Source organism: Glycine soja, chromosome 8, assembly GCF_004193775.1.
Source record: "Glycine soja cultivar W05 chromosome 8, ASM419377v2, whole genome shotgun sequence".
Lineage (NCBI taxonomy): Eukaryota > Viridiplantae > Streptophyta > Magnoliopsida > Fabales > Fabaceae > Glycine > Glycine soja.
Window position 1 is genome coordinate 5,690,877 of NC_041009.1, and position 12,101 is coordinate 5,702,977.

Genomic DNA, 12,101 nt, shown 5'->3' on the forward strand with positions numbered 1-12,101 from the left:
CTTATATGTGAAGTGGGAGAAAATCTGAGGGTGATCTCATAGAATGCCATGTAGGACTATGAAATCTATAGAAGAAATCTCAAACTCTCTTGGATAGATTTTGGACCAATTGGAACTTGGTCTCCATCCCAATTCCCATGTTTCATACATCCACGTGGATCACCTCCAAACCACATATTATATTTTGGTCCATTTTATGTTTTATAGTGTCCATCTTTTTCTTAAGATGAATAGTTCCTAGCAAAACTAATTTGATGAAGATAACGAGAATCTTTTTTTTTTTTTTGCTTTATTTACATAATAGTAGTACTATATAAAAATTATTATAAAAAATTATTTTCACAGTATGTCATCTCTGTTTAAGTTATTGAAAGAACTATATAAGTATTAAATAAACCCGTATTATGAAATTTCAAAATCTAAAAAAAAAATCCAATAAATTGCAAAGAAAATACAGAAAATGTATTTTAAGTCAAACATACTTTCTAATAAACCAACAAGATTAACTTGGATACATGAAACCTACTGGGATTAAGTTAGTGGAGATGGATTGGGTAAATGTACGAGTATTTAGATTTAATTCTCGTTGTCATCATTGTATACCAAAAAACTTGGATACATGCGATTTTAAAAAATAGTAACTCAAGATATAAAATGTGTTTCAAGAGTACAAGCTCATTCTGAGAAACAAAATGCCGTGCTTATGATGACCTTTAATTTGGCATTCTTCACAGATAAGAAGTACCTTCAATTATATCCAACTCCAAGTCACTACAAGCTGGCTTTAACCATGTTGAAATCATCTTTGCCTTTCTCTTTTGCTTCGGGTTAGTTCATCTTTGTAATTTGTAGTGCATCCATGTAATGAAAGGTGAAGAAATTCATTGGGCTAAATATTTTCTCCAACACCTGGCATGCCATGAAGATAGGGTTGTATATTATAGGCACAATTCAATTTTCTATTTTTTTTATATATATATAAGGTTAATTAAAGACACACACACACGGACTCAACGAGAAACAGATAGCATTTTTTCAAAGATCGATGCTCTATGCAAACAAGCACAATTTATAACCAGACAATGGGGCTCAATATCTGGCTCACCTTGTGCTAACGAAACCGATCCATTCTACCACTCATTTTTTGTCCATCTTCTACTATTCTGATCCATTTCCTCCATTTCTCATGATATGGAGGTGCAGGAAGCAACACTCTAAGATCAATCGCATTAATCCATTCGCTTATGCGGCCCAAACTGTGAGTCATAAGGTGTTTTAGGGAAATTACTTAATGCATCTCATTATTTTCTTGGTACACCCATAGACTAAGATCTTGAATCAAAATGGACTATTATGCCCTTGGTAGTGGTTTTCCACACCTCACTGCCACCAGAGACAGTGTAGCGGAAGAGAGACGCACTATGGAGAAAGAATCGAAGAATAGCCATCGTGAAATGGAGAGCATTCGAGAAAAAAGTGTATTACGGAATGGATAATTAGTAAAATACTAAATCATACAATCATAATTGTTCATAACTGAAACCCAAGACCCTTTAAATAGCGTCCTTTAAACTCTTTCTTGCTAAAAACAGACAAAGCAATAAAGGACAAATCACAAGCATTACAATTGTGTAACTAAATAGAGTTTTATGATGTTTACCATCGGGAAAAAAAATAATTATGATATTTTTTTAGATTAAAATATATTTTTTATCCATGTAAATATTAAAATATTTGGAATTTGTACTTGTAAAAATTTTAATATGTTTTTTTAATAAAATTATTTTTATTTCATATCTCACAGTACTTTTTTATAATTACTGTTTTTAATTCACACTTCTCACTTTTCCCAACCCTATCTCTCTAGTTGCAAAAATTATTGTAAAATGTGAACTAGAAGTAGCATTATTCTAGTTGTAATAATATAATCTAAGTATGAAATGGCCCTATCATCAAACTAATGCATCATCACTGTCATCTATTCATGCATGGGATGGGATGGGATGGTTTGAAAATCAAGAACTAAGCCATATAATTTGATCAATTAAATACCCAATTGGGAGCTTTCCCATAAATCCCATGAATGATTATGGGAAGTTGTTGGCTGACAATGCAACGACTTAAAATAACACAAAGTCCAGGTCGTCCAAAACTCTATTTATACCTTTTTCATTTTTTGTTGCATGCATCAATGTTTATCTTTTTTCTTTTGCTTTCGGGGGCACACAACGGCACAAAGTATAATAAGTGTTGTGTGTTCCCTTTTGGCGAGTATCGTGGAATTTGCTTCCATAATTGTCACTAATTTTTCCCGTGCTTGTGATTCCAAATCATTATAATCATTTGCACTCGCCGGACCCAATCTCATAATTATGTGCACTGTGCCATTTTTTCAAAGGTTTCAAGTCAAAAAGTTTTCAACAAATCAACTAAGAAAATTATCAAGTAATTATCTCACCTTTTTCTTTTTTATCAGAGACCACGAGATATTTTTTAATCCTTTTAATTAAAAATTAATTTTATTAAAGGAATCAAATATAATTCTCTCGCTAGAAATAATTTTCTCAGGTATAAATGTAAATTGATCTCTCCCTTTCATTCTGTGCAGTGTACAACGTAGTATATATCTTTTACAGACCAAGGAAGTCATATGCAACAAATTTGGAGTTTGAACACCTTTCCTCTCTCTCTCTCTCTCCATATTCTCTATCATGCACTCTTTGTTTGATGTCCTCCTTCGGCTTCGATGTGTGGCCAGGCCTGTCTATGCTCAACAAATTAAAAAGATACGAATAATATGTAGTAGTACATAATCCATATAGCATGGTTGAAAACTAACGTGGGAGACATTTTAGTTAGGGGACCAGACCAAATTATCATTCAAGTTGATGATCATCATGTGAACGGCTCAGGCTCACTTCATATCACTTTCCTCCTTTTTACTCTATTTTATTTTCAATAAAAAAAAATATACATTTCTTATTTGTCCAAAGTTAATAATATATATCATTTTTTCCTATACCACAAGTATATTTGATTGGAAGTAATCATATTAGAATAAGACTATTATAAGTGATAAATTTTTTCTTCAAATATTTAACATAGTTATATATATTTGATTAATTTAGAATAATTACACCCCAATTGATTCACATGTTTAATAATATATGTTGCTTAGAAAAGAAATTCCATTAATTGAAATGCATTATTTTAAAAGTTTTTAATTTAGAGTGATTTCTATAAATTTTTTTAAAAGATATCAAAGAAAAACTCGCTATGAGATAACTATGCTCTAAGTAGTAAGTAGTAGGTGAGATGGGCTCAATTTAAGAAATGATTATGCTTTTCATTAGTCTTGGCATGTGAATTGTAATTCTGTCCTTATTGTTTCATTTGGCCGGTGCACGAATTCAAGGATCAAGAATGAATCCAACATATGTTTCATACTATGTCTTCATGTTAACAGTGTAGCTTTGAAATTTTACTTTCTGAGCTTTGATTGACATTCATAATAAGTAAGGACAGGATTTGAGTGGGTTTTTTAGGTTCTCTGTTTTAATTTCTTTTAGTGTATAAATTGATTTATTTTGGTGGACTGATTAAATAATTCAATTTCCACTATTTATTCAATAACACATAATTTTAGCTTAATTTCTTTATTTTTTTATCCAAAAAAACACTTTTTTTCTGGTGTCCAATGATAATAATGAGATTTAAATCTAAGAATGCGGATAAATTGTCTAAACTTCTTACTACTAAATCAATTATATTCAGTCAAATGTGATTAGATTTAATTTCTCAACAGTTAATTTTAGGGCCCACTCAAGATATTTTTAAGTCTGAAGTAAACATTGAGCGAGAGTAACAAAAAAAAATAGGAATCTTAAAAAAAATTGTTTTTCTCAACCAAAATGAACCCCATGCAACAAGCAAGAAAAAAAAATACACCTTAATTACCACTACAATTAAACCAACTAAATAATAAAAGTTGTATTCATTTTTTATGATTGAAGAAATTAAAGAACAAAAACAAGAAAAAGGAAAAATTACAATCTAATGAAGGATGTACTCCTATGCTTCTAGCATTCACTAGCAAAATATTCCTCATTTGAACCAAACAAGCATCAAAGAACTACATCAACGAAGTTGAAGAAGAACCTTGCCTCACCAACCAATATGCTTGAAAGTTATATTACAATCCAACAATTTCAAATTGTTAATCATGTTAACAATAGAAACATAAGGATGAAGACCAATATCTTGTTGATCCAAAAGTTGAAGAGCCACGAGCGAATTAGGTTCGCAATGACATTCCTGAAACCAAACATCCCAAGCCATGATTAAACCATGTACAATTATATGTAACTCAGCATTCATGTTTGTTGTGATGCCACAAGAACTTGAGAAGCCTTTGAGCCAATGGCCAACTTCATCCATAGTCCGAAGCCCTTGGATTCTCGAAAGAATTATTGTGATAGCAATCCTAACAGCAGCACCTAGCAAGCCCATGAGGACACAAAAGAGGCCCAATGAAGCCACAACAATCCTAGCAATTCCTCAAAAACACGGTTTGGTGAGAATGCACAATTTCTTTATCATCTCTTTGTGTGGCTATATGAATTGCTACGTGTGTTAGATTCCATTTTCTATATCCATGTCTTCTTGTGTCTATATGACTATATGAATCGTGAATCCTCCACTTTCCAAGCATCTAACTTTTCTCGATGTTCCTTACAACCAAGAGTGAAGATGAAATTCTTAATTACTACTATTGTAAGAGGAAATTTCACACAAATTCTCACATTAAAATAGCACTAGAAGAGTAAATTAAACAGAATAAAACTTTACGTCCTATTTTATTATCTTTGGTTTCACCCCCTTTTATTAGAATTAGAATGAACTATTTTTTTAATTTTAGGTTCTATTGTGTTCTATTTCTAAAACGCAATAGGCATAAATTAAAATTTGTATATTCTGTTTCCTCCCATTCTAAATCCTACCTAAATGAATAATACAATTTAAAATCCACACAGTTAGTATAAAATAATACAAATAACTTGAAACAAAATACTTTGGAATCCTAAAATTTTAAAAATATAAAATACCAAATATTAATTAGTACTCTTGGATAATAAATTAAAAGAAGAAATATCCTAAAAGCATTTGTTAGCCAAACTCATATAAAATTAGTCTCGTATATAAAGGAGTAATTTCCTTTCTCGCATTCTCTTCGTCCGTCGTTGGATCCAAAGTGGTCGAAGTTGAAGGTGGCAAACAAGGGTATATATATGCCTCATTATTAATGTTTGAAATGCCTCGGTGTCTTTTGCCTTGTTCCTTGTTCACATTGAAAATTGGGGTCAGGACTTCGTAGATTCTCGCCATTTCTTGCACAATTAATGGATCGCATTACTCAATTTTGGAAAGCAGTGGAGACTAAACGTTTACTTCTTTTCCAACTAGTGTAGGTCATCTCACAAAAAGTAATAGATTTTAAGGAAGAGATACGGGTATAATAAGTCCTAATCATAAAAAAAGATAAATATGATTTGTTTTTTTTTAATTAAAATTTATTTTGTAAAAAAATTATTTTGATCTTTTAAGTATCATATTTAAATTAATGTTGTCCTTCTCAAACTCTTATTTCCTTCTTCCAAAATAATGATCTTTTTAATTTTTTTTTTCAAAATAATTGTCCTTTTAATTTTTTTAAAATTATTTTTCGAAGATCAATTAAGACTTGCATCTTAAAGAGATATTTGTCATAAAAATAAGTTGATAAATATATAGTAAAATATAGACTAAAATATAACAATGGTCTCTTATCTTATTTTTTATTGTAAATTGGTTTTCTAACTTTTATAAATTCTTAAATGATCTCCTTACTTTTTTAATTTATAATAATTATAAATTTGAAAAATGATACATTTTTTTTTTAATTTTTGAATATTATTTTCAACTTATTTATTTATTTAAGATGTGAAACTTATTCTATTAAATTTATTTATATAAAACTATATAAATTAATTAATGTTTGAAAAAAAATCATGAATATAGTAAAAATCATATGAAAAAAGAGTATCATAAGTAATAAGAAAAGAAAAGAATGTGACAATAACTTTTTAGTTGTTTGTAAAACTTACTTTTTATGTTTTTTTTTAATTCGAACCTTAATTGATTTTCATAGTCTTTAGTAGATGATCTAATGTGACAAAAAAATCACGTGTTGAATCAATAAAAACATATTTAAAATTGTACCAAAAATTAAAAAACAAATAATTTTTTAAAATAACTAATTTGTCGTGAATTAAACAAGTAAATGAACTATTTTAGAATTTATAAAAGTAAGGAGATCAATTTAATACTAAAAATAAGTTAAGGATCATTTGTATTTTAACCTAAAATGTATTGTTGTTGATTGTTAATGGAATAATATATGACAAAATAGTTTAAAAAAATTAAGGATATTTTATTATAAGTTTGTATCACTTAAATATTTTTTAATCATAGTGTCACAATCTTAAAAGACCGTTATTTTAAAACAAAGGTAGTATTATTTTCGATTTTGTGATTTTTTTCTTAATTTAAGACATGATTTTTTTTTCTCAGTAAATTCACCTGTATAGAAACTATAGAACTCAAAACGAATGTTATGTGACTTTTAAAAATCTTGCATGGTTTGTGTAATTTAATCCTGACATTACGATAAAGAGGTTCTTTCACCAATCTTTAGGCATAGTAAAGGTTGAGGTTCCCGAACTTGACCACACTTCCACAAAAAAGAAAAATTCAAAATCCAATCCTAGTGAAAGCAAATTTTATCTATGAAAATAAAGTTGGCAGATAAGATCTAATTCTCAAATTTTACTTTTCAGATTTGCGAAATAAATAATTCTCGTGGATTTAAAAAATAAAATAATATTTTATGATTTTAAAATTAAATTAATTGATATAATTAATCTAGTGTTATATTCCACATTACGCGAAACCATCAGAGAGTACCACTAACTATTTTATTTTTTTTGTAACATACCACAAACTAATTGACTAAGCTGAAGCAAAATTAAAAGTAAATTACTAAAATGAGGTTATTTTGAAACACCTTATAAAAGTGGGCTTTATTTTTGTCATGTTATACCAGAATTGATCAATTAAACAATAGTTCTTATATCACGTGACTTTTCTTTTACTACCACCTTTCTATATATTTAGGCGTTTAACCTTTTTTTTTTTTTATCTCAAAATAATATGTTTTGAAATTTTAAAGTTTAATTGATAATTTATTTTTAAACAAATCCATTTTTAATATCTCACCTCTACCATGCATCAAAGATTATGGAATCAAACAAAGACGTGTTAGTCGATAGTAATATTGAATTTCTATTAATAATTTTGTTAATATATTTATATTAATCTTAAACATCTAAAGACATGAGAAAGGGTGATATTTTGTTTAAGATTAAATTATTCATTTGTTCCTTGTAATTTCACTATTCGTACATTTTAATCTTTATAATTTTGAAAGTAATTTTTTAGGTCCTATAGTTTATATTTTAATTATCTTTTAATTCATATAATTTAAAAGTGATATTCTTAATTCTTATAGTTTGTATTTTAATATTTTTTTAGTTTCTATATTTTAAAAGTGATATTTTTAGTGTATATAATTTGTATTTTAATTATCTTTTAGTTTTTATTATAAAAAAATAAAATAATTAGCTACAAATTAGTTATAAATTATCAACTAATTTTTTATCACAAATTATTTTACGATAAATTAGTTACAAATTACTTGCTAATATTTTTATAGTTAATTATAATTGATAATATTATTCATGATTTGATAGTAAGGACTAAAAATGAATTAAAATGTAAATTATAGAGACTAAAAAATCACTTTCAAAATATAGGGACTAAGAGAGAATTAAAATGTAAATTATAATAATTAAAAAACTACTTTCAAGACCAAAATTAAAATGTAAACTATAAAATTAAAAAGTACAAATGATGAAATTATAGGAATTAAATAATAATTAAACATATGAATAAATAAAATTAAATAAAATATTAATTATATATTAAATTAATTGTATAATATAATAAATATAAAATAATTAAAACTTATATAAAATATTAATTATATATCATATAAATTATATAAAACTGATGATTACGTAATATATTTATTATAAACTAAATGGTTATGAATACAAAATTTTATATAAAATATTAATTACATAAACATAATAATACAATAAAATATTAATTACCTGTATATTAATTATAAATAAATAATTAAACATAAATAAAAAATAGTATTCAAAATTAAATTAAATAAGGTCAATTTCAAAAGGCATAACGCATTAAGAAAAATCTTCTCCAGCGTCTTTCTACGTCGCATAACTCTTTGGCATCAAGCACCATACCATTCATCAACTATAAATAAATTTAAATAAATTACAGTACATTTTTCTATTCTTGTATTTTCATTGTTCTTATAAATTTTTCAAAGTTATTTCACTTTTGCAGTAAAAAAAATAAAAAATTCTCTTTTACTATATTTTAATTGTTAGTGATCAATTTGAAGAGGAGTATGAGTGTATGACAAAAAAGATTCTACTCTAATAAACTTTTGTGGAAGAGGTGAAGAGGACATGTGCTTACTTGCTTTTTGCACCCCACTCAATGCCATGACCACGTGGTAATGTAACTCCCCCTCCGCACCTCCTTTTAAAAAAGCACCCCTCTATCTCCCCCATAACTCTCGCAAAGTTGAAAACTTTTCAATTTTTTTCAAATGCTTTTCAAAAAATCCGGTAAAGCATCAATCTTGTAGTATAAATGTATAATTTATTATTGAACCAACATTCAATACATTATACTACAAAATAATTTTTATTATTCAAAAGATAAATATTTAAAAAATATACTAACGATACATTTTCTTAATATTATTTTAGCACACTCTATTAAATTTAATCCACTCAATTCAATAAATACTATACAATTAAAAAATCATTAAATAATAAAATCCACTAAACTTATATTTCTCTTAATAAAATTTAGCTAATAATAGAAAACATGTTTAAAAATATACTAGATAGTAATGAGATTAAGATTTCTCATATTATAAAATAATATTTCTACTTTATTGTTATTTTTCTCCCAATTTATTCAACAAATATTTGTGAAGTAAATAATTATTTTTGTCCCTAAACTTGTAAATCAATAATAATTTAGTTAATGAAAGAATAAAAATTTTAATTTAATCTCTAAATATCTAAAAAAATATAACATTTTTAATATTAAAAATACAACTTAATATTAAATTAATACTTGAACATAATAACAACATGAAACTATTACATTTTAAAGACTAGAGCATTTTTTTTTATTCCAACTAAATATTACACATTTAATGTTGAGTTTAGTTAAAAGGATAAAAGTAGAAAAACGTATTTAAATTAAAATAAATATAAAACTATGAATCCCTCATAGAAGTGATAGAACTCATGGATTCAACCGAACACAAAATCATAAAATAGTCAATTGTTTGTTTGAAGAGAAAGAAAGTGAAAAAAATAACAATAAATTAATATAATATTTATCTTTTTACATTTTATTTTAATTCAAGAAAAGTATTGAAATCCACTTTTTTCTGCTCCATCAAACACATTCTTACTCCAGTCCTATGGTACTTTTTTTTTTTAGTAAAAAGATTTTCAATGGTACTTCCTCCCTATCTTCAAAGTAGAAAGCCCATGGTTTTAAGATATTCCAGAACGGAACACGTTATTTACACAATTACACTTGGTCTCTCTCTCCATTATTTAACCAACACCCCAATTTCAGTTCAGTTCAGTGTTTCACATTCACTTTTCAGTTCCCACTCCCTTTCTCTCTCCCCAACCCAAAAATGGCATCAAAATTGACCCTCATTGCGTTGGTTCTCGCGGTGGCCCTGTGCGCCGTTGATCTAACCCATAGCGCATCAGCATCCTCCCCTCACGCGCCAGCGCCCTCCGTGGACTGCACCAACCTCGTCCTCACCATGGCCGACTGCTTGTCCTTCGTCACCAACGGTAGCACCGTCACCAAGCCAGAGGGCACATGCTGCTCCGGTTTGAAATCTGTTCTCAAAACTGCTCCGGCGTGCCTCTGCGAGGCTTTCAAGAGCAGCGCTCAGTTCGGCGTCGTTTTGAATGTCACCAAGGCCACCTCTCTCCCCGCCGCCTGCAAAGTTTCTGCTCCTTCTGCCACCAACTGTGGATGTCAGTCTATTACTATTACTACTAAACTTTCCTCCTTTGTTTTCAATGTTTTTATGATGCTGTTGTCACCAAGTATTCGTTGTTTTTCGTTGATGATTAATCTTCGTTCTTCGTCAGAAAATCTGATTAATTTTAGTGGGGTTCTCCTACTTTTTTTTATCCTTGAATCAAGATCTTGTTTAAGGAAACTGAATCTTGAATCAAGTATCAGCCGTTCCTTCCAACGACTTGTTGGTGCCTGCGAGAACGTTTATGGATCAAGTTTGTTGTTTTAGACTGTTGTGTTGGTGGAAGTTTTCTTTTTAATGTTTTTTCATGTTCCTGTGAGAACATTTATGCATAAAGTTTGGTTTTTTTACTCTGTTGTGTTATGAAAATTTTCATTTTTTATGCATGATGTATGAGATGGATGGATCACACGTTGTCTTTCATTTTCATGCGATTTCTGTGTTACTAGTGAGAAATATACTGAAATAATAATTATTAATAATAGGATTCATCATTATTTTTTTATGTCTATTATTTTTATTTGTCTTATTTTTTTGAAACATCACACTCTACTAATGGTGGTACATGGGGTGCCCTGAATTTTTATGTGTGTATGTGTACATTTGATTTTGGATATTGGTCTTAATTTTCACACATCAGCCTTCTCCCTTTGTTTTAGGTCAGTAACTGTATTCTTTTTTCTTTTTTTTTTTTTGCAGTGTCTGAAACGCCTGCTGCTGCTCCTGGTATGTTTTACCACTTACCGTACTCTTTTTCTACTTTGCTGTATACAAATTTTGATGTGTTTTTTCATGTTAGAATTTCCTTTCAAATTACGAAAAGGGTCACATGTTTTGTCTTTTTCTGCCCCATAATTGAACTTCAATAAATAAGAGCCATATCTGATTTTGTGGTTTTGTTTATTTCTTTTGCTGTGGATAATTTAAAGTAAATAATAATTATATCATAGCTGTTTATTTTAACGGTCTGTTTCTTATAATTATGCTAATGATATTGCCGGCTTAAAGAATTCTCGATAATTTACAGAGATATGGACTTATTGCCACGCTGCTATCGTTTAACCGCTTAGGATTTATTTTGTATGCATTTGACTATATTGAGAGCGATCTGATTTTCTACGTATGTTTCTATTATACGGACTTTGGAGACAACAAGACTTATATTTTCTTTTTTAATTCTGAAATGTAAGGACTTAAAGATGATGCAAAGAAATATAAAATTTGAAAACCAGAAGTTATTATCAATATCTTATATCATTATAGTTTCCTCTTGTACTGTTTAAGCATTGATACTTCATTTTAATTCTATGAAAAATCTAGACCATTTTGATAACCGGTTAGACTAGGAAATTACTGGTGCTTCTAATTGAATATTTTTATTATTATTATTTTTATAGCTGGAGGCCTCTCTCCACAAGCTTCTCCATCTCCTCAACAAGCAGATGCTTCAACTAATGGTCCTGTAAATGAGATATCTCCAGCACCAGCACCAGCCCAAGGGAACACAGCATCAGCATTATTCCCAATTTCTGCTGGGTCCTTGCTTCTTGGCATATTGGTAGCCACATTCTCAGGCTTCTGAGAGGAGTTTCGTTCCATTTTAAGAGTAGAGAGAGGTGCCATGAGGGATTATTATTTTGGTGTTTTCTTACCATTGGAGCTCCTTCTATTCTATGTTTGACTTTGAAGTAGATACCATTCATTTTGGGAGTGACTTGAACCTATTTAGAGGTTGTACCCGCATTTTCATTATATTATATATGAGTCTATTTATTATAACAATTTGAGTCGCCATATTATATTACTACTATTGTTTTTTTCC

The 12,101-nt window shown here is 28.7% G+C and overlaps 1 protein-coding gene across 1 annotated transcript; it reads left to right on the forward strand.

Moving 5' to 3' along the window:
• The first annotated feature begins 9,801 nt into the window (after positions 1-9,801).
• On the forward strand, positions 9,802-12,101 carry LOC114421415 (non-specific lipid-transfer protein-like protein At5g64080). The gene is made up of 3 exons (XM_028387311.1): positions 9,802-10,271; positions 10,979-11,005; positions 11,677-12,101. The coding sequence occupies exons 1-3, from the start codon at positions 9,917-9,919 to the stop codon at positions 11,859-11,861; spliced, it is 567 nt and encodes a 188-aa protein (XP_028243112.1). The 5' UTR covers positions 9,802-9,916; the 3' UTR covers positions 11,862-12,101.

Excerpts from the sequence above, each read along its gene's own strand:
- LOC114421415 (XM_028387311.1), top strand. The coding sequence starts at position 9,917 with ATGGCATCAAAATTGACCCTCATTGCGTTGGTTCTCGCGGTGGCCCTG. Across the intron at positions 10,272-10,978 it reads TTCTGCCACCAACTGTGGAT|TGTCTGAAACGCCTGCTGCT; the intron begins GTCAGTCTATTA and ends TTTTTTTTGCAG. Across the intron at positions 11,006-11,676 it reads AACGCCTGCTGCTGCTCCTG|CTGGAGGCCTCTCTCCACAA; the intron begins GTATGTTTTACC and ends TTATTTTTATAG.